This window comes from Ostrinia nubilalis, chromosome 17 (genome assembly GCF_963855985.1).
Source record: "Ostrinia nubilalis chromosome 17, ilOstNubi1.1, whole genome shotgun sequence".
NCBI lineage: Eukaryota > Metazoa > Arthropoda > Insecta > Lepidoptera > Crambidae > Ostrinia > Ostrinia nubilalis.
The window spans coordinates 4,235,563-4,258,393 of NC_087104.1; the positions used below are offsets into that span (position 1 = coordinate 4,235,563).

At 43.9% G+C, this 22,831-nt stretch overlaps 2 protein-coding genes across 2 annotated transcripts; one reads left to right on the forward strand and one right to left on the reverse strand.

The window, feature by feature from the left end:
• Positions 1-6,204: 6,204 nt before the first annotated feature.
• Positions 6,205-7,437, reverse strand: LOC135079657 (ATP-dependent (S)-NAD(P)H-hydrate dehydratase-like). The gene is made up of 2 exons (XM_063974278.1): positions 7,145-7,437; positions 6,205-7,015 (listed from the first exon to the last, which is right to left on the reverse strand). The coding sequence occupies exons 1-2, from the start codon at positions 7,391-7,393 to the stop codon at positions 6,272-6,274; spliced, it is 993 nt and encodes a 330-aa protein (XP_063830348.1). The 5' UTR covers positions 7,394-7,437; the 3' UTR covers positions 6,205-6,271.
• Positions 7,438-7,732: 295 nt separating this feature from the next.
• Positions 7,733-22,268, forward strand: LOC135080210 (muskelin). Its single transcript, XM_063974892.1, has 16 exons — positions 7,733-7,895; positions 8,122-8,334; positions 8,573-8,774; positions 9,129-9,321; positions 10,152-10,315; positions 12,231-12,354; positions 13,367-13,593; positions 14,320-14,483; positions 15,238-15,694; positions 17,165-17,353; positions 18,649-18,807; positions 18,851-18,985; positions 19,662-19,901; positions 20,133-20,300; positions 20,520-20,601; positions 21,832-22,268. Exons 1-16 carry the CDS (start codon positions 7,816-7,818, stop codon positions 22,266-22,268), a joined length of 3,234 nt encoding a protein of 1,077 aa, XP_063830962.1. The 5' UTR covers positions 7,733-7,815.
• The last annotated feature ends 563 nt before the right edge of the window (positions 22,269-22,831 follow it).

The window sequence follows — 22,831 nt, forward strand, 5'->3', positions numbered from 1 at the left end:
GCGACGGCGCAGCACGTGTCCTGCGTGCCGCTCGCAGGAGGTTGAAGGCGTAATAACGCCTTGGTTGGGCTGGGCTTGGTTTAAGCGAGTGAAATGCCGAGCAGGGAACGCGGACGAATGCTTGAGGCAAAATGCCGATAGTGATGGCCCGCGTTCCCGACTCATATGGCTACCGAGGGCAACGTCAGGTTTTTAGTGGGTAGGCCCTGCCCTTCTGGCAGGGAGAACCCCACATAACCCACTAACCGCCCCCGCGGCTGGTGGGTATACAAATCAATGTATTTTCCTGACGGAAAAAAAAAAAAAAAAAAAAAAAAAAAAAAAAAAAAAAAAAAAAAAAAAAAAAGGATGTGCGCCGCGATAAGCGGTTATCACGCCATTTTATCGATTTTGCCCATACATTTTGACGTCGATAGAGTATATCACGACGCGCATCCTAGCCTGGCAGCCGAGCTAGGATGGGCACCGTGATAAATTCTTATCGATGATTTTAAACATCAAAATGTACAGACTTGTCGATATAAAATCGATATAATGGCGCGATAAACGCTTATCGCGGCGCGCATCCTGGGCTTACGTCGACGAAGATGACATTTATCTAAATTTGGGCAATTGCAGAATACAAAATGCATTGAAGAAAGTCGATGCACAATAATACGTGAAAGTTCTGAAATGAATAAACTACCTGCAGCACAGAAGCCAAGTCAGCAACACTAGTATGCTCATCCACAGACACGAAGACCTTGTACAGCAGCGTCTCGAAGTAATCTCCCGCCACGCGGTTCATGACGAATCCTTTGAGCGGCGGCACCGACACGCGGTCCGCCGCCGTGATCGGCACATCTAGGTAGATTAGACCGCGTCTGAAACATTTCGTTTGGTGTTTTTAAAGTATTTCACAGCCGTGATTCGTCATGAAGCCTTTGAGCGGCGGCACCGACACGCGGTCCGCCGCCGTGATCGGCACGTCTAGGTAGATTAGACCGCGCCTGAAACATTTCGTTTCGGTGTTTTTAAAGTATTTCACAGCCGTGATTTGTCATGAAGCCTTTTACCGGCGGTACCGACACGCGGCACAGTGGATCGAAATGGCAATAAAGTAGATATAGGGTTTTTTTCCGGAATATCGAATTTTAAAAATTGCCAATCGATAGTCCTTTGCTCACTCATCACGACATGTCATATCACATTTTTCTCTAAACCTGATACTTTAGTTTAAAAAAATAATTTGTTTTTTTTTGTATGAAACGAGACATAAAGTACCAATTTTCTTTGCTAGATCGTGACTTGAAACAACCTAGGTCGGTATAACTGCATTATTTACTAATATTCTAAGCTATTTCCAGCTGCTCCAAACCGCCACTTAGCCTGTTAAACGATTCCGAAAAAAAATTAAAATTGACTCTATGTTGAGCATTGGATGTCGTGTAATGATAATGATAAAAGTTGATTAAAATAATGTACCTAATTAAAGATATTTGATGCTACTTACGAGATAACTGCTATGAACAAACGTTAAAACGTGAGATCGTGTTAAATCTCAGATAGATAAAACCAATTATCTCAATATCAATGTCGAAAGCTAAAATGATTGTTTAGCTTATAACTCTATTATTTCTATTGCTGTTGATATCTTCGTACAGTAAGTGAAATGGTACTGCAAAAAAGCTGATGTTAAAGAACATAATATGGAAATGGAGCAGTTTTAAAATAATACTAGCTTTTGCCAGCGGCTTCATCCGCGTGAAATTTAGTTTGTCACAGATCGTCATAAATTATAGCATATGTTATTGTGGGTTATAAAGAATAATACTGTAAAGTTTCATCAAAATCTGTTCAGTAGTTTTTGCGTGAAAGAGTAACAAACATCCATCCAGACAACCAAACTTTCGCATTTATAATATTAGTAGGATTTAAAAGGATATGGTTAGTATCTCACCTGTACAGCGTTTTGACGATATTGTAGTCCAGGGTGCCTGCGGTCTGCGAGCCGCGGTCGATTAGCAAGTCTATTAGCGCCTTCTCGCTCTCACTCAAAGGCTACACAAACAAACGAGCAGGCAATATTAATTTCGTTAATTGAGTACAAAAACAATTGAAGGTTAACATTTTTAGTTAGACTTTTCAATGAAAACAAAAAAAAAACAGTAAAAATATGAACACATGGCGTCATCTCAGTTCGGACTATGATTTCAGTTTGTTCCTTTCATAAACCATTCAAGGAAGGGATTGCACAAGCGGGATTTTGTATTCATTGTTTCAAGCCAAAAACTTTTAAATGATAACAAACTAGAGTAAATTTCGCCGCCTTAGGTACACTCAGTCAGTGTCTGAGATATGGGAGTGGCATACGGGCATTGATATTGGCTTGACCTGACAGAGCATACAAATCTGAAGTCTCGGTAACGTTTGATCGTCACAAATAATAAATAAATCTAATAGATCTTTGGACAATTTCACACAGCGCCAGCAAGCCCCAAAGTAAGCAACTTAATGCTTGTGTTATGGGTGCTAGCTTAACGGATATACTACTTATATACTTTTTTTTTAAATACATACATATTATACATAGTAACACCCAGACCCGTCACAGAAATTAAAATTCATCATTTCAATTTCTGCCCGGCCGGGAATCGAACCCGGGACCTCTCGGCATAGTAGTCCGCTCTGAACCACTACACCAAACGGCCGACCATACACCCTCCTGTGCCGCTCCCATACCTCAGGCGCTGACTTAATTAAGACTATCCTGGCAGTTTACCTTGACGTCATCTTCCAAGACGTATCCAAGCTCCACCCTCCACCAGGGCTGCATTGGTATATTGAGCGGGACCCGCGGCAGCAACGCCCGGATGGCTTTGGAGCGCCCGCGGCGGCCCAGCGAACGGGCCTTTGCCACCAGCTCAAGGTATTCGTTGCGGCCTATGCCTAGCAGTCTGAGGCCTATGCAAAAAGTCCTTTGTCAGTCACTATTTAGCGTTGATTGGTATTCGTTGCAGGGGCGTAGCTACCGCCGTATCAATATACAGGGCCCATTAGTTACAAGGGCTGAATGAACCATTAAACAGAGTAGGCAAAGAAGCCCTAGGTTTTTAAGGAGCTAACCAGGGTCCCGCGATCGAGGGAATAACGTTTTTTACTATGAAAAGAGCCATCTTGATGCTCGATAGCCTTTTTTGAAGTTGAAAGGGCCCCCATTAAATCTTGATACAGGGCCCATCTAAGGAAGGCTACGCCGTTGATTCGTTTGGGCTTATGCAAAACAGCTTAGGCTAGCTTAGGCTGGGTGCAATGTTTTAAAAATGCTAATTTGTTCACAAATACGACTCTGTTTTTCATATAAGGTATCAGAAGGTCATCCTCTAAAAGACAAATAAAATTGATGTTCAATATAGACTATAAAATGTTACTAATGTACTTAGTGTATTTTATGCTTTCTTGGTGTTACAAATAGAAAATTTTCAGAGTATACTCACAGTCAGCAGCAGTGAAGTTGGGCATAGTGTCATAGCTCTTCTCCATCTCTATAAGAAGTGCTACCACTTCTACATAGTAGATGAATGGTGTTATCCTTAAACCTGATAATAGAAAAAACATATTATCTATGTACCTAGCATATGTTGTGACATGGTATGGATTACTTGATAAGAAATAAAACAATACGTTTTTAGTTAATTAATGCATTGTATGACACATAAGCGCGGCTGTGCGCTGCGGCCGCGATATTAAATGTCAGGCAAGGCCGATTGTCGCGACATAGCAAAAAATTGGCTAATAAACATAGCTAATAGTTTGTACACATTAGTATTGACTCATAGAGAGGGTATTTAATAGTAATTTATAACACATAATTTCTTTAATGTTTACCTTTACACTTTTGTCATTTGTATTAAAAAACCAAAGACCTAGTTATAACTAAGAAACTAGTTACCTAGCTTCACTATTAAATTAAGAATACTGCCATAAAGTTAATAATAGAAAAAAGCAAAACTGTTTTCGATACAAATGTTTAGTAACAGATTTTGTAAATGCATAATTTTTTATTGCACCATTTTCATAAGCAATATCAGTCCTAAAATAAATAAAATAGAAAAACTTTAGTTGAGAAAAAATAAAAAATACATAATTAATTAGTTGGTATTTAAATACCTTTTACAATCATGTCGGCTAGGTGATAGGGATAGAGCATGAGCCGCTGTATGCTGTTCTGCACAAGAGTCTCATAGTACTTCTTTTCATCTTTCCGGACTGTTCTCACTGAAATCCAGGTAACAAGCTAGTCTTTACATCATAAAAATAACATTTTATACAAGAGCTGAAACTGAAAAGCTAATCATTGATCTCCTTTATTCAATAGGTATTGTACATAAATTAAAACAATTTTATCACATTCTGTACAACAAAACCAGGTGTTAAAGACCATTTTTATGTTTATGTCTGTAGAAATTGATGAAAGTAACTTACAGTTGTAATGGTTTGTAATTTACAGTTTAGGCCACTAAGTTTTAAGAACTAAAGTAATAAAAAATGTTTACATACCCAGACTGCCTCGGTATCTTAATTGATTTTTAATACTGAATTCAAATATGTATCTTTCATATTCCTTTGGAGAATCGCCTAGCAGCTAGAATTAACAAAGTAAGTAAATTATAGGTACTGCAGTAAGTAAATTCTTTTAGCTCATTACAACAAATCTGTTACCAATTAGATACCTATTATTTTTCAAAAATATGCAAATCAGAGATGAGTATTGACATACATAGGATATGTGGTACGGATTTCTATAGTATTTACATCAAGTATTCTAATTGCACTCATGAAAATCATATTTTCATTGTTGTGCAGCACTGCAGCAGATGACACAAACTTTCTAGGATTAGCATAATTCACTTCCAGAGCGGAGATATACAGAATACGTAGAGAAACGTGCTCTTTCTATAAATTGTTATATTGTTTTGTGTAATCAAACAGTTAAAACACGTATTGGAAAGGAATGTGTGAAGAAATCAAATACCTTTTTCACTGTTGCTGGTAACTGCCCCCAGTGGATCTTTTTTCTAATACATTCCTCAATTTCATCCTCCATGATACCGGAGAATTTATCATTTAATCGTAATTACATCGAATAAACTTAATAAAATGTCCTTGATTAAAAAAATCGCCAAATATTTTGATAAGACGAAATGATTTCTGCAATTAGCTGCGTTCGTTCATTTAATATAAATTGTGCCAAAGCAAGCCACTGTCAAAATAGAATTCTAATAATATTCTTTCAAAATAGAATTGAGATTGAGAGCCACTGTCAAAATAATAGAATTTTATTGAATTAATGAAAATTATTTTTCATTTTACTTGATTTTATCCTCACTAGACTACACTTACACACAATATATTTTTTTATTACCTGAACGCACTCTTAATTTATTTGACAGGTGTACTTCAATGTTGCCATACGTAAATCTATATAATATTATAATCCATATCCTAATCGATTTTATGATCTTCTTGTAATACTATTAAAATTAATTGACACTTCCGGTTTTTATTAGAAACTACAAAAGCATTTTAACTTTTCTGTATTTTGAACCATTAACTTAGTCCTGGTTTCTGAATTGGGATTTCCAGCATGCGCGTGCTCATTTTCTAGTCATGGATGAATTTAATGTGCCTGAATAGTTCATTATTTTATTTGGAAACTAGCTTTTGCCCGCGGCTTCCCCCGCGTGAAATTTGGTTTGTCGCAGATCGTAACAAATTATAGCCTATAATTATGTTATTCTGAGTTATAAACAATAATACTGTAAAGTTTCATCAAAATCCATTCAGCGTTTTTGCGTGAATGAGTAACAAACATGTTAACATCCTAACATCCACACAAACTTTCGCATTTATAATATTAAGAGGAGTAGGATAGAAGGTAGGATAGGAAAGAAAGAAAGAAAGAAAGAAAAAACATTAATTTGGTACCAAGGAAGGATATTATAAATTTATGTAGGAAGAAGAAGGATAGGCAAGCTCAAGCTAAAAATCTCAGTTGAAAAACTGCCCATTGTAAAAAAACAAATAAAAATGTAGACTAGTTAATGAAATGTCTCTTAAGATCTTACATTATTTTGGATACAAGTTTCATGTAGGTATGGAAACTGACTGGTAGGTATAGAATAAGCGACTATAAAAAGCTTTAAGGTAGTTAAATAAAAACAGTTTGGTGGAAAAAGATTTAATAATTAATGAGCTGTGCTCATTGCACCAAAAGGAGAACTAAATATTATCAGATTTTGGTAAAGATTTCGTTGAATGCCGATGGTATTTCTTTCAGCATATCAGACGCAATCATGTTGCGACCATTTTCCTTGAATGCTTTTAAGTTACAGGCGCGTGTAAATGTAGATGCAGCATACATCGCCACACTTTGAGCAAGTAGTGTTGATTGCTCATTTTCACACAGATCTGCTTTCAACGCCCAATTAAAAAAAGTTCCTAAGGCACCGGCTAGAATATCACCTTGCCCCGCTACTCTCCGTGCAGATCCCCCACCTATTAAAGCCCATTTAAACTTATCGATGTTACAATAACATGTATCTTGGTGGCCTTTGACCAAAACAGATACATTATCTCCCCAGTATCTATGCCATTGACCGTCAGTATTATTGTTTATAGCAGTGTTTAACTTGATACTTTCTCTGCTGTTAGGAGTAAGAATTACCCCAGGAGCTGGATATCCATTTAAAACGGACACATTTGTGGACACTGCGTATAATCCATCGGCATCTATGACTAGAGCTTTTTTCATGATTTTGCAAGCTTGAATTATATCCAATACTAATTTAATTTGTTCTTCATCCCTTCCAACACCGGGACCAACTACGACAACATCAAATTTCTGTAATAATTTGTTGATATTTGTAGCATGATTTCTACTGAAATATGGATAAACTATTAAATCTGGACTATACGATTTTATCACAGGAGCAGCTTGTTCTGTTGTTATAACATAAACCAAGTCTGCACCAACCTGTAAAGAAAAGAAAGAAGTATTTTAGTTATGGCAATGGCAAAGAATAAATATTTTTCTGCTATAAGTAATTTATTTAGAATAGGTACATAGGTAAAAATATTTGAAGTAGGTAGTTAATATACTCACCCTTAAAGCTGATAGGGCCCCGAAATATGGAGCCCCAGTATATTCTAAAGAACCACCGATTACTCCTATTTTACCTGAATCACCTTTACTTGATCTGTATAAATTAGGAACGATACGCTTAGAAAGTGATATTAACTTTTCATCTGACAATATTCCTTCTTGAAGACATTCGTCTTTTAACAAACAATAAGCGTTCTGCACTTGTAAAGATAAACAAAAAGTTGTAAATAACCAACCAATCCAGTACATGATTGTTAAAACAATTACTTGCTCAGTGATCAGTCAGTGACACTGATACTACATTTTAAGATGTGACGTGTAAATAATTATTAAAGCCTTTAACCTTACCTTTAACCTTTTGAATGAAATGTTTTCAATTAGAGTTATTAATTAGGGTTAATTTTTTTTTAAATAGCCATTTAATATATTATTCATATAATTTCATAAATAATTTAATTTAGTTTTTCAAAATAAGCATTTAAAATAATAATTGTTTTCTCGATTCAAATGAAATCGATTAATATCGAAACAGAATTAAAGTATTTAATACACACTGGCAACATTGCTTTTAAATGTCATTCTCAGCAGGCAGGCAGGCAGGCACTGCGTGAAAAATATTACGATTAATAACAAAAGATTTTCCTCAGATTTTTATATAAATTTGCGTTAAAATGGATGAAAAATATGAAAGTGTTAAACTGTGTTATACAATACATAAATATTCTAGTTATACTCCCAATTATGTTCCGGAGTAAGTATAAAGTTCGCATCATAATTTAGACATAAAAGTGGTATTAAAATAATCCGGCAAATCCCTATGAAAAGCAATAAAATGACACAAATTCTTAACAAGTGTTAAAATATTAGTGCTAATTACGTTGGCAAACATTATCATGTATCACGGGTGTTGGTAATCGTGTTGTTTTTTATGTGACATTGGTTATAAGTTGTGACTGAGAACATGGTATTTTTTTCAGAAACATTATGGTAAACAATCCATCAGATCAGCTATCAAAGTGGTTTACAGATTGCACGACACCGTACCAATATATTATGTTAAAGTTAGAATCTCCATCAATAGTGGAAACGATACAATTTGGAAAATATCTAAAGACTCAAGTCAGTGATCTTAAGAAATTCCAGATTTTTGGTGGGACTGATGAAAATAATCTGTCATTACTGCTAACAGCGTGAGTATTTAATGCATGTTTCGCATACCTATTTAAAATTAACATTGTTAAAGGCATCATTGAGAAACATTGTAATAGTAATAATCACACTTAGTGCCCAATTTTTCACAGAAACAATTTGCTAATCACCTGTTTACCATGAAGTTATTGTGAAATCATTGTCAGCATTCCTAATTAATCTTAGTAATTTGTTAATTTGTCTATAAGGACTTACTGATGAGGTTTAATTTGGTTGCAGTGGGCTAAAGAAAGACAGTTCACCTGAGACATTTAGGCTGAGACACAAGACAACAGAGGGCTCATATTTGCCTGTGAGTTACATCAAGATCGTGCCTCTGCAGTCGTGGGGGCCGGCATACAACTTCTCCATCTGGTACGTGGAGTTGCAAGGCAATAATCAGGAGCAGCTTATCAATAGTGCCATGGAAACCATTAATTTGGTAAGTACTTATAAAGAAAAAATACCATTTAGTGTGGAAAAATACCATCTATTGTAGAAAAATACCATCTACTGTAGAAAAATACCATTTATTGTGGAAAAATACCATTTAATTCTTTTACCCAAAAAGAGTAATTTCATTGTATCAAATAACCAGTTTAAAAATTGCATTTTATTTATAAAAAAAATCAGAAAAGAGTTATGTAATTAATTATTGATTGAAGTGTAGGCACTGTTAATATTTGTTGTGCGAAATACTAAATACAACAATTATCCTGCTCCATATAAATAGCCAGGGTGTGTCACTCGCTAGTAGGTAATAAACTATGATTTTTGGTTTTGTTTTCTCGAACAGCGTAAAGAAGAAGAAGCGGTGAGAATGATATTGAAGCACTTGCGGCGGCGTCGCTACCGAGACGCCTTCGAGGCGCTCTCCAGAGAAAGTGGCGTGCAGCTAGAGGGTCCGCTACAGGCTCGGCTGTGGAATGCTCTCGTTGAGAATGGGGACTACAAACTCGCTGAAGAGATACTTGAGGAAGCAGTTCAAGGTAAGCGTTTTATTGGGTATAAAAACGATGTAATAGATGGTTTAATTATATTGAAGCAAAACGTCATTTTGGCAAAATGTTATCTCAAAAACAATTGGTCTATTCATGTGGGAGTTCATTTCTTGGGAGAGGGCTTCGACCAGCATAAACTAAACATCCTTTGGAAACAACGGTTACTGTTCAAATTTGGATCATATAAACTGAGTCAGTGTCTGAGGTATGGGAGCAGCACGGGAGGGGTGACAGTGGCATTTATTATGATGTGACAGAGTATACAAATCTGAAGCCCATTTGAAGTCTCGCTGACATTTGACATATCACGAAAAAACACAATTTCATGCTGTTTCTCAGTTAAGCGCTGGACTAAATCTTCAACCATACCAACGCGTGCAGATCGCCATTGCCGGCGCGATCATAGGCCAATGACAGGTCGCGCGACCCATGACAGTTCGATGGTAATCTGCACGCGTTGGTGTGGTTGAAGCATTATAGTATGTAGGCTCTCTTTGGGGCACTCATACACGTCCCAAATATAGCATTCCGGTAAGGCATCAGCAACACGTCTTTCGTAGTTACGGTTACGATTACGGTTGTGTTGTAAACTTTTTGACCACTGGGTGTATAGTTCCAAAATACTGAACTGTCCTATGCATGACATTGACAGTGGGGCGCCACCGTCAATACCGGATCGCTAGTTCCGATTTTTGCCATGTTGGAAACCATATAGTTGAACGATGGTAGCGCCCCCCTGTCATTGAGTTTGGTGGGACAGTTCAGCGTGGGTCATCTATACCGAAGTATTTGACGCTGACTGGTAGCTGTTCCCGCAGAAGGAGAGTTCGACTGGTACGTGTCGTGGCAGCCGTACAAGCCGGTGTGGAGACTGATGTCGGCGTGCAGCGCGGGCGTGGAGGCGCGCCTGTGCTGCGAGCCCGCGCCGCCGCCGCCGCCCGGCCGCACCGCCGACCTGCTGTGCGCCGACCGCGAGCCACAGGTATGCAATGGTATCATGATTACCCCGCAACAACTAAAGCCTACAAGCCTAACAGCACAGTGCCATTTTGTAACAAAAATGTATGTCTGATGTGCTGTGGATTGTACTTCTTATCGTTTCAGCAAAAACCTACACAGTGTTAGCCCAAAACTCCGCTACAACGGTCATCTAAAAACCCGCCTGCCAAAGTAGTAGCCATTACTTATGCGGATTCTACGACATTCGACTTTGACAAGTCGATCCTGGACTATCGATCCACGTAGAATTTTGTCTAATGACCCCAAGCTACCCATCCTAATCGCTCGCGCGTAATTATGTTGCTGTCGCGCTCGCACACTCACTGCGGGTGCCAGTCGCACAGTCGCGACAGCAATATAATTACGCGCGAGCGATAAGGATGGGTAGCTAGGGGTCATTGGACAAAATTCTACGTGCTCACGGACCAGGCTTTAGACCTCATGACAACTCAACCCTAGTTGACAAGTCGCAGGGGTCAAGTTGATAGGATCGACTTGTCAGAGTCGAATTGTCGTAGAATCCGCATAAGTAATGGTTACTACTTTGGCAGGCGGGTTTTTAGATGACCCGTCGGGAGACTGCCTAAGCCGAAAGCTGACTTAAATTAAATCTTTAAGTACAATCCACATTCACGGCACGATTCAGGGCACGACCCCTAAATGTCCGATCCGAACAAATGCACGTAGGAGGATTTAATGAATGCTGCTGACAACGCCACTCTTGTAGCGGAGTTTTGGGCTGACACTGTGTAGGTTTGTTGCTGACACGATAAGAAGTACAATCCACAGCACATCAGACATACATTTTTGTTACAAAATGGCGTTGTAACTGAATAAGAAGCCACAATGTTTAGCTTTATGTGCTGTTGTCCGTACCTATTGTACGTTTATGTAAATAAACTATTTATCTATCTGGCAGACGTTCGTACGACCGAAATTGCGTGATATTACTTTGTCCAAAATGACTAGCGTCGACAGGCAGAATATTGTAAAGTTTAGTGCTTATCTATTTATCAACGATAACTTTGGTACAAAGAGCAGTTTTGTATCCAGGGATTCCCCGCCAATCAATGACCATTATTTCCCAACAGTACTACTATACTATTATGTACTCGTTTACTAAGTGTACAACCAATGTGTGTTACCAGTGATGACTTATGGTTCGGAAACGTGGCCTCTCTCTATAGGCCTTAACAGAAGCTCAAAGTTGCACAGCGTGCTATGGAGAGTGCTATGCTCGGTGTTTCTTTACAAGATCGAATCAGAAATGAGGAGATCCGTAAACGAACTAAAGTCGCTGACACAGCCTGATGGATTAGCAAGCTGAAGTGGCAATGGGCAGGACACATAGTACGCAGAACTGACGGCCGATGGGGCAGCAAGGTTCTGGAGTGGAGGCCGCGTACTGGAAAACGCAGCGTGGGACGTCCACCCACAAGGTGGACCGACGACATCATAAAGGTAGCAGGAAAGCGCTGGACGCAGGCCGCTACCAATCGATCAACATGGAAAGCATTGGGGGAGGCCTATGTTCAGCAGTGGTCTTCCTATGGCTGAGATGATGATATGATGATGATGATGATTATGTACTATTAGAGGCCGGTCGATCTATTCTCATAAATAAAACACTGGATACTCATCTTTCACATTATATAGCCTTATTTTAGATACAATTTATCACTTAGCACAAAAGCGCGCGGAGTCGTCTCCGCGCGTCCCTCTATTCTGACGTTTGATCCTAGTGTGACATTAACGTATTGTCAATGTCACTATGACAGCATCTCATTGGCCACAACGATACCGTTATTTTAACGTTTTAGATTTTTCATAATTAACAGTACTCATTGCTACTTTTATTTGATATTTTTTCCAAAGCTACATCGGTTTATTTCCTTCAGGAGGCGGGCGCGGGTGGTCCGGCGTGCGACGCGGCGTACGAGTGCGTGACGGCTTGCAACGCGGCGGCGTGCTGCCGGCCCGGCCCGCGCGGCGGCCACCAGCTCGTGGTCGACGCCACCACAGGTTAGAGACAATGTTTCTGTTTGCAAGCACGTCTTCTAGCTTGAAGAATATTCACTGCAGCTAAGCATACAAATAACATCGTAGTGGATAAATAAAGTTTCGAAGCAGTTCACGCGACCTGTCATTTCCCTATGATCGCGCGCCGGCGATGGCGATCTGCACGCGTTGATGTGGTTGAAGCATTAGTGAATAATCATAGTCAGCAATAAATAAATCCGGCTTGAAGGACCACAATGTAGGGCCTCATCCGGGAAACGACAAATTGAGAAGAGTGGGCTGCGTATTAAATACAGTTTTATGTGGATAAGCAAATAAAATAAGAACGCGCCATGTCTTCGGTGGCGTGTTGTGAAATGTGGTAGCCGATCGCTATGGGGGGTCGCGCGCCCACGCCTCTGAGACGATGATCCTTAAATAAAGATGTAAATGTAAATTATGTAAAATGGAGTCTATTTTTTTTTAATTTTTTTTATTCAGAACAACAAACAATTACATAATATAGCTTATACCAGTATTAATGAATATTATTAATTTTACTAATTATGTAACCAATAACATTGTTCGCAAAGTAATTTTCAAAAAAGGAAAACAAAAACCAAAGCAGTGACAATCTACTAGTGTTACGTATTAATATAACAAATATAAGACAATAGTGCCGAAACTGTTATGATACACAAAAGTGAAATAATTAAAATTAATTAAATTTTCACTTAATAAATTAAGAGTGTAAGAAGTTCTAAACAGATTTTGATAAAACTTTACAGTGTTATTAATATACATCAGAATAACATATGGGCTACAATTCACAACGATTCGTGACACACTCAACCTTACGCGGGAAAAGCCGTGGGCAAAGTCCAATATTACATAATTTATGAATATAAAGGCAGAAACTAAATTAATCCTGAATGCTCGTACTAATAAGTTTTAATTTTGAATGGATTGCATTTTTGAACTGCCCAAGAGATAGCGTGAATAAATCTATACAATACTAAAAAACATTATCTCCCAGGAACCCTATACTTATTCGGCGGCTGGAACGGCACCGAAGACCTGGACGACCTGTGGGCATTCGACACCAACACGGAGCGCTGGTCGCTGCTCTGCGAGCACAGCGCGCGCGCCGGCGGCCCGTCGCCGCGCTCCTGCCACAAGATGGCGCTGGACCCGCTGCGCAGGCGCCTCTACACCGTTGGCCGCTACCTCGACAACGCCCAGCGGATACCCTCCGAGATGAACGTGAGTATTTTGAATATTGACATCCCTGTCACGCAAAGCAAGTATCAGTATGAGCAATGGTGACCCCAGACTTCGTAAACGGTGGAGTAGCCTTGCTGATCGTCTTTTGTTTATGTCCTATCACCTGCTTTCTTGAATCAAAGATCGATTGTCTTTTTTTATCGCGATGTATTCTCGATCTTCGAAGATCGGTCATACTTTTTTATTTATGTCGCCTTTTCACCGTCGGCTGCTACCTCGACAACGCCCAGCGCATACCCTCCGAAATGAACGTGAGTCACTGTTGCTACAATCATCCTCTAGGTCATCCATCTGATTAAGGGCCGTTTACATGAATCTCGAGTTTCGTGAAGTCCTGGCGATAGCCCTTTTTTATTGCAACGCAGTTCTTTTTAGAGTACTTACGATCGTCTTTTTTTATCGAAACGCAGCTATTTACAAATCTAATCACCGATAAAATATTTTATTGTCTAGGTTACTTGACTTGCTGAAATCCTGAAGATCGTCTTTTTTTCGCGATGCAGTTGAAGTTTAATCAGCACTACTCTTTCTAACGTTTCCACTATTTATTGCTGCACTTATTAAATCAATTTCTTTAATGCACATTAAATATTATTTTTTATACTGATTACGTTTCATTGCCATCCGAAATGCGACGGTTCAATTTATATGCCATTTCAAAACATTCCCCAGATAGCATAGTATAACTTGTTTGTGTTGTTCCAGAGTGACTTATACATGTACGACATCACGGCTGGCGAGTGGCAGCTTCTCTGCCGCGACACGGCGGCGGCGGGCGGCCCGCGGCTGGTGTTCGACCACCAGATGTGCATCGACCCGGATGCGCAGACCATATACGTGTTTGGCGGTCGAGTGCTGCCTGCTAACACGTGAGTTGTATGAGAGCGTCCTATACATGTATGAAGTCACGGCGAGCGAATGGCGGCTGCCGTGCCGTGACACGGTGGCGGCGGCGGTAGACATGATGGCCGGTGGGACCGAAAATTTCTCGAGTGACGACCATGAACCGGGAAACATAGTAGATTCAGGCCTCTCACTAGGTAGACCGACGATCTAGTGAAGGATGCGGGAGGCTCCTGGATGTGGGCAGCGCAGGAACTGTCATTGTAGATATCTGTGAAGGAAGCCTTTGTCCACCAAAACGACTTTGAAACGACGACAATTACAAGAAGTCCCAATATTTACATATTTATGTCGTTGTTCGTATATTTTACTGTTTACTCATTGGTGTGGTTTTCCAGCGAAAGTCCGACGTACTTGAAGCAATTGTAAAGCCATGTTCAGATAATGAGCGCTCAACGCGCGTTAGCATGTGTACTCCGAGAATAAAATATAATATACATGTAGTTGTAAACGCGCGTTGAGCGCTCGCCATCTGAACGTGGCCTAAGACCGTACTTATTATCTTTGTACCCTTTTCCAGCGAAGAGTTAGCGAGTCCCCTGTACTCAGGGTGACTGTACACTCATTGCTGTTGTTTTCCAGCGAAGAGTCCGCGAGTCCGGTGTACTCAGTGACTGGAAGAGTGTATACTTATTACCGTTGTTCCCTTTCCAGCGAGGAGTCAGCAAGCCCGATGTAGTACTCAGGGTGACTTTATACTGATTGCAAGTTGTTTTCCAGCGAGGAGTCGGCGAGCCCGGTGTACTCAGGGCTGTACGCGTATTACATCGCGGCCAACACGTGGCAGGCGCTGCTGGCCGACCACACAGACGGCGCCGTGCCCGCGCCGCTGCCGCGCGTGTCGCACTCCATGCTGTTCCACCCGGTAAGACACTTGCAGCGAGGAGTCGCGAGCCCGGTGCACTCGGGCTGTATGTACTACATCGCGGCCAACACGTGGCAGGCGCTGCTGGCCGACCACACAGACGGCGCCGTGCCCGCGCCGCTGCCGCGCGTGTCGCACTCCATGCTGTTCCACCCGGTAAGACACTTGCAGCGAGGAGTCGCGAGCCCGGTGCACTCGGGCTGTATGTACTACATCGCGGCCAACACGTGGCAGGCGCTGCTGGCCGACCACACAGACGGCGCCGTGCCCGCGCCGCTGCCGCGCGTGTCGCACTCCATGCTGTTCCACCCGGTAAGACACTTGCAGCGAGGAGTCGCGAGCCCGGTGCACTCGGGCTGTATGTACTACATCGCGGCCAACACGTGGCAGGCGCTGCTGGCCGACCACACAGACGGCGCCGTGCCCGCGCCGCTGCCGTGCGTGTCGCACTCCATGCTGTTCCACCCGGTAAGACACTTGCAGCGAGGACAACCCACCACCACCCATGGCCATACCAACCTGGCGATTATACTGGCTGAAACGCGGGAGGTGTGCGCGGAATTGCGGCTGTCTAGGGCTTATTGCACTCCACCGCGCCACATGACACTTCTCGTCTCGCACTCTATGTTGTTCCACCCGGTAAGATACTTCCCAGGGACAAGTCACAACAAGTCAAAGACAAGTTGTACTGGGACGCGGGGTTTGCTTGACCCGCATAGCACCCACAAAAAACAATTTCATTTGTATTTACTGTAAATCATAATTATACACGTGGGACTCAGAGCGTGAAATTGTATGCATGCGGGCTAACCCGGCGTGCGTAAGCAAATCCACATTACACTATAACCGCCTTACGTATTCGAACTGAAAAAACCCGCACGGGTCTGTATCGAAAAATAGTATGAACAGCACAGCGTGTTACGCGCACGCCGCGGGCTTGCATTCTGTGTATCAATAAGAGGGCACTTCGTGCACCCGTGCCATAGTTAATCGAATATGGTAGTATAGAAACGAATTACAACCCAGTTAACTGAGTAGCTAGCAGCCGTAACGTCACATCAACGCGCTGGTATTGGGGCTTTGTACTTTAGCTAACTTCCTCGAAACTTCGAAGTTTCGGAACTTCTCTTTAATTTCTTCTTCGAAATGTAAGCGTGTTTATGGAAAAGTTAAGCTCACTCTGAACTCTCTCTTGGTGGCAGGGCCAAGGCCGTCTGTACATGTTCGCCGGGCAGCGGAACAATAAGGAACACCTGGTGGACTTGTGTTGGTGGGACGTGCGCTCGCATCGCCGCGAGTGTGTATGCAGCGCGCCACCCCAATAGATTACTCGCGAAATCTTAAACCTTAGTTAATCGAATACATTGTGTCACGAGTAGTATATTGGAACTTCACAAATATGCGCCTCGAACTTTGGGTTAATTTCTTCTTCGAAATGTAAGCGTGTTTATGGAAAAGTTAAGCTCACTCTGACCTCTCTCTTGGTGTCAGGGCCAAGGCCGTCTCTACATGTTTGCGGGGCAGCGGAACAAGGAACACCTAGTGAACTTATGATGGTGGGACGTGCGCACGCATTACCGCGAGTGTGTATGCAGCGCCCCGCCCCAATAGATTACTCGCGAAATCGATATTAAACCTTGGTTAATCGAATAAAGTGTCGTGCAACGTCACGAGTAGTATATTGGAACTTCACAAATGCGCCTCGAACTTTGGGTTAATTTCTTCGAAATGTCAAAGCGTAAGGAAAAGTTAAGCTCACTCTGACCTCTCTCTTGGTGGCAGGGCCAAGGCCGTCTCTACATGTTCGCGGGGCAGCGGAACAAGGAACACCTGGTGGACCTGTGGTGGTGGGACGTGCGCACACATCGCCGCGAGTGCGTGTGCAGTGCGCCGCCGCGCGCGCCGCCCGCCGCCGGCTTCACGCAGCGAGCGACCATAGACCCCGACACTGATGAGATTTTTGTGCTGTCGGTAAGTTGGTGTTTTTTGTTCTTTTTAACGTTCGGTTATAAGTTATTACTTTTTTCTTTGTGCTGTCGGTGAGTAGATGGATTTTGTTTTTTTTTTATCATGTTCGGTGATTAGTTGTTTCTTTTTTGTTTTTTATTACAAAAACGAAGCTTAATACGTCAGTTAGAATAGTTAAGGTAATGATATAGCAAACGATTAACTCATTCAACCACCCAAATTATAAAACAAGGAAAGTGGTGTTATTTATCAAGATCACTCGAGATAAATTATGGACCACTCAATGGCTCATACATTAATGGTCCTTCGAGCCGGATTTTTATTTTATTTAGGAATTTAATTATTGGTGTCATTATGTACTAGAGTAGTAGTCGTATAAATATCAATTCAGTATAATTTAAAGGATTTCACATTCATGTACAACGCCAAAGGCGACTGACTGACTTACAACAATGCACGGGTCCAACGTGTCTTTGAACGTTTTGAATTTTGCCAAATTGCTAAAATAAAACCACATTTAAATAAGTCTAAAAAAACTCATTTATTTTCAACCGACTTCAAAAAAAGGACGAGGTTCTTTGCAAGTAGGCTTTTAAAAAGCACTTACACGTCCCAGTATTAACCCTACCCTAAGTGTACAAATCTCACTATGAAAAAATACTAAGAAAGAAAGAGATACTAAGGCCCGATTCGACTAAACCTTGATCCGAGAATAATTCCTGGTATAACCACAGAATAATAATAAGTACTACGTACAGAAGTTTTACTTCGCGAAGGTATTTAAAAAAATGTATGCTCAATGTCATTAAAATATGGTGTAATTTAGCCTGTCTCAAGAGTCAAGCACCATTTTGTTCACAAACGTCAGTGATCGGCACTGCGCCGAAGCTATAGGGCTGACTTCGGTAAAATGATGTGACGTGAGGTGCCAAACTGCGGAAAATGGCGGAGGAAATACATGATTTAGCATGAATTATCATGAATAATATTAACTACTTATTTACCTGTCAGTGTCTTGAGGCAACTTAATAAAGTACATTCTGTGTTTTTATTATTATTTAGGCAGTTAAATACTGCACAGTATTTAGTTCGCCATATTCTTTATTTTCTTCCATCATACACAAGAATACGCGTGCGTGAGTCAATTTTCGCTCGTATGTGAGGCCTTGTCGAATAGTATCCTGTAGGTGGGCCATCGTGCGTGTTTTGTTTTCGATGTAAACTCGCGGAGATGAACAGGCCTGATAGTACGTACGGTTCTATACAAAGACGCCAAGTAACGTATCTTTATATGGCAGGGCATGAGCAAGGAGAAGGACAAGCGCGTGTACAACACGCTGTGGGTGTTCTCGCTGCGGCGGCGCGCCTGGGCCTGCGTGTACCGCTCCGACGCCGTCGCGCCCGGCCAGCCGCGCCCGCGCTTCGCCCACCAGCTCGTCTACGACCCCGTCAAGAAGGTAGGCTCCTTTCTTATTTCACAATGAGCAAGGAGAGAACAAGCGCGTGTACAACACGCTGTGGGTGTTCTCGCTGCGGCGGCGCGCCTGGGCCTGCGTGTACCGCTCCGACGCCGTCGCGCCCGGCCAGCCGCGCCCGCGCTTCGCCCACCAGCTGGTCTACGACCCCGTCAAGAAGGTAGGCTCCTTTCTTATTTCACATCATTTAGCCATAAGACGTAAACTAACTATAGACTAACTGTTAAACCACACGTGTAATGTAAATAAATGATTTAGTTTGAATGAGGGTTTTCGCGAATGAAAGATCCGCTAGATGGCGGGACGTGGATGTGGGGTCTGACTGCTGCGTGATTGGTGGATTTTGACATATCTGTCAATGTCATGTCAAAAATAACCAATCACGCAGCATTTGGACCTCGCGTCTACGTATTGCCATCTGGCGGATTTTTCATTCGCGAAAACCCTCATTGACCTCCCCCAGTAATTTCCAAATTGGCCGGTCGGTAGCAGCCCGCCTTTCTGCCACAAAAACATCCTTTGGTTGAAATGAATGAACTAGTGCATTTGTTACTGTGACCCGTAAAATTATAGAACCATTAAAAGTTAATAAAAACATTGTAGTGCAGAAAGTATATTTGTTACTCATTTTACACTGGAGGAAAATCGATATTAGTCTTTCTTATAACTAATTTCGTTGCATCTTTGAACCCAATGACAGTTTTCCCCCTAGCTAGACATTTAATTTTCCCCTACCTCTCTAGATGTTTTCATTATACAGGACTTGCAACTTGCAATACTTAAGCGCAGTAACGTAGCTCAAAGTCGCAGCTTATAATTTTTCAAATGTTACCCAGATCCACTACCTATTTGGCGGCAACCCCGGCAACCACAGCTGCCCGCGGCTCCGGCTCGACGACCTGTGGTCTCTTCAGCTCACGCGGCCCACCGCCGGCGCAGTATGGGCCGGCGCGCGCGCCGCCTTGAGGGAGGCGCGGTATAGAGAACTAGCTGCTTCACCACAGGCTGCGACGTTAGCGCTGCAATACTTGAGGACTGAGCTGCGTGATGCGTTGGACCACTCAGACCCTGAACAGGTGAGATCTAAACGTCTGAAGTGTATTAGTTCACGCGCCCCACCGCCGGTGCCGTCTGGGCCGGCGCGCGCGCCGCCTTGAGGGAAGCGCGGTATAGAGAGCTGGCTGCGTCACCGCAAGCCGCGACTCTAGCCCTGCAGTACCTGCGGACTGAGCTGCGTGATGCGTTGGATCATTCGGACCCTGAACAGGTGAGATTTAACCCCTGATGAAAGAAGTTTTATACGTAAGTGTATTGTCACGCGCCCCACCGCCGGCGCCGTCTGGGCCGGCGCGCGCGCCGCCTTGAGAGAAGCGCGCTATAGAGAGCTGGCTGCGTCACCGCAGGCCGCGACATTAGCGCTGCAATACCTGAGGACTGAGCTACGTGATGCGTTGGACCACTCAGACCCTGAACAGGTGAGATTTAAACGTCTGAAGTGTATTATGTCCGCGGCCCATCGCCGGCGGCGTCTGGACCGGCGCGCGCGCCGCCTTGAGGGAGGCGCGCTATAGAGAGCTGGCTGCATCGCCGCAGGCCGCGACATTAGCACTGCAATACCTGAGGACTGAGCTACGTGATGCGTTGGACCACTCAGACCCTGAACAGGTGAGATTTAAATGTCTGAAGTGTATTAGCTCATGCGTCCCACAGCCGGCGCCGTCTGGGCCGGCGCGCGCACCGCCTTGAGGGAGGCGCGGTATAGAGAACTAAAGCCTGGTCCGTGAACACGTAGAATCCCGTCCAATGACCCCAAGCTACCCATCCTTATCGCTCGCGCGTAATTATATTGCTGTCGCGACTGTGCGACGCGCGCCCACAGTGAGTGTGCGAGCGCGATAGCAACATAATGACGTGCGGGCGACAAGGATGGGCAGCTTGGGGTCATTGGACGGGATTCTACGTGCTCACGGACCAGGCTTTAGCTGCATCGCCGCAGGCCGCGACATTAGCGCTGCAATACCTGAGGACTGAGCTACGTGATGCGTTAGACCACGTTTAAACGTTTGAAGTGTATTATGTCACGCGTTCCACCGCCGGCGCCGTCTGGGCCGGCGCGCGCGCCGCCTTGAGGGAGGCGCGCTATAGAGAGCTGGCTGCATCGCCACAGGCCGCGACATTAGCCCTACAATACCTGAGGACTGAGCTGCGTGATGCGTTGGACCACTCAGACCCTGAACAGGTGAGATTTAAACGTCTGAAGTGTGTTATGTCCGCGTCCCACCGCCGGCGCCGTCTGGGCCGGCGCGCGCGCCGCCTTGAGGGAAGCGCGCTATAGAGAGCTAGCTGCGTCACCACAAGCTGCGACACTGGCCCTACAATACCTGAGGACTGAGCTGCGTGATGCGTTGGACCGCTCAGATCCTGAACAGGTGAGATTTAAACGTCTGAAGTGTATTATGTCACGTGCCTCATCGTCGGCGCCGTCTGGGCCGGCGCGCGCGCCGCCTTGAGGGAGGCGCGGTATAGAGAACTAGCTGCGTCACCACAAGCTGCGACACTGGCTTTGCCTGCGATACCTGAGGACTGAGCTGCGTGATGCGTTGGACCACTCAGACCCTGAACAGGTGAGATTTAAACTTCTGAAGTGTATTAAGTCACGCGGCCCACCGCCGGCGCCGTCTGGGCCGGCGCGCGCGCCGCCTTGAGAGAAGCGCGCTATAGAGAATTGGCTGCGTCACCACAGGCCGCGACTCTAGCCCTGCAGTACCTAAGGACTGAGCTGCGTGATGCGTTGGACCACTCAGACCCTGAACAGGTGAGATCTAAACGTCTGAAGTGTATTATGTCAGCGTCCCACCGCGCGCGCGGGCCGCCTTGAGGGATGCGCGGTATAGAGCTGGCTGCGTCACCACAGGCCGCGACATTAGCGCTGCAATACCTGAGATTGAGCTGCGTGATGCGTTGGACCACTCGGATCCTGAACGGGTGAGATCTAAACGTCTGAAGTGTATTATGTCACGTGCCTCATCGCCGGCGCCGTCTGGGCCGGCGCGCGCGCAGCCTTGAGGGAGGCGCGATATAGAGAGCTGGCTGCGTCACCGCAAGCAGTGACTCTAGCCCTGCAGTACCTGAGGACTGAGCTGCGTGATGCGTTGGACCACTCAGACCCTGAACAGGTGAGATCTAAACGTCTGAAGTGTATTATGTCACGTGCCTCATCGCCGGCGCCGTCTGGGCCGGCGCGTTCCGCCTTGAGGGAGGCGCGGTATAGAGAGCTGGCTGCGTCACCACAGGCCGCGACGTTAGCGCTGCAATACCTGAGGACTGAGCTGCGTGATGCGTTGGACCACTCCGACCCTGAACAGGTGAGATCTAAACGTCTGAAGTGTTATGTCCGCGTCCCACCGCCGGCGCCGTCTGGGCCGGCGCGCGCGCCGCCTTGAGGGAGGCGCGGTATAGAGAACTAGCTGCGTCACCGCAGGCCGCGACGTTAGCGCTGCAATACCTAAGGACTGAGCTACGTGATGCGTTGGACCACTTAGACCCTGAACAAGTGAGATTTAAACGTCCGAAGTGTATTATGTCACACGTCCTACCTCCGGCGCCGTTTGGGCCGCGGTATCGGGAGCTGGCTGCGTTACCACAAGCTGCGACGCTTGCGCTACAATACCTGAGGACTGAGCTACGTGATGCGTTGGACCACTCAGATCCTGAACAGGTAAGATTATAACCCTCGCGGTAAAATAACAGTTAAAGTTTCAAGTTTGGAAACGCGGTATTGGAGAGATGGCTGTATCGCTGCAAGCTGCAATGCCAGCTTTGAAGTACTTGTGCACTGAGCTCCATAACGTGATGAATCACTCCGACCTGTAGCAGGTGAGATTACAATCTCGACAGAAAAAGGGTGTTGCAAGTAAAATATAGACAGAAAATTAATTAGGTCTTATGTAAGTTGGTTTTAAAGCTTTCTCTAAATAGATTTTGCTTTCCGTCTCCGATTAACCCA

Excerpts from the sequence above, each read along its gene's own strand:
- LOC135079657 (XM_063974278.1), bottom strand. The coding sequence starts at position 7,393 with ATGTACTGGATTGGTTGGTTATTTACAACTTTTTGTTTATCTTTACAA. Across the intron at positions 7,016-7,144 it reads GGGCCCTATCAGCTTTAAGG|GTTGGTGCAGACTTGGTTTA; the intron begins GTGAGTATATTA and ends TTTTCTTTACAG.
- LOC135080210 (XM_063974892.1), top strand. The coding sequence starts at position 7,816 with ATGGATGAAAAATATGAAAGTGTTAAACTGTGTTATACAATACATAAA. Across the intron at positions 8,775-9,128 it reads CCATGGAAACCATTAATTTG|CGTAAAGAAGAAGAAGCGGT; the intron begins GTAAGTACTTAT and ends TTTCTCGAACAG. Across the intron at positions 14,484-15,237 it reads CGAGTGCTGCCTGCTAACAC|CGAGGAGTCGGCGAGCCCGG; the intron begins GTGAGTTGTATG and ends GTTGTTTTCCAG.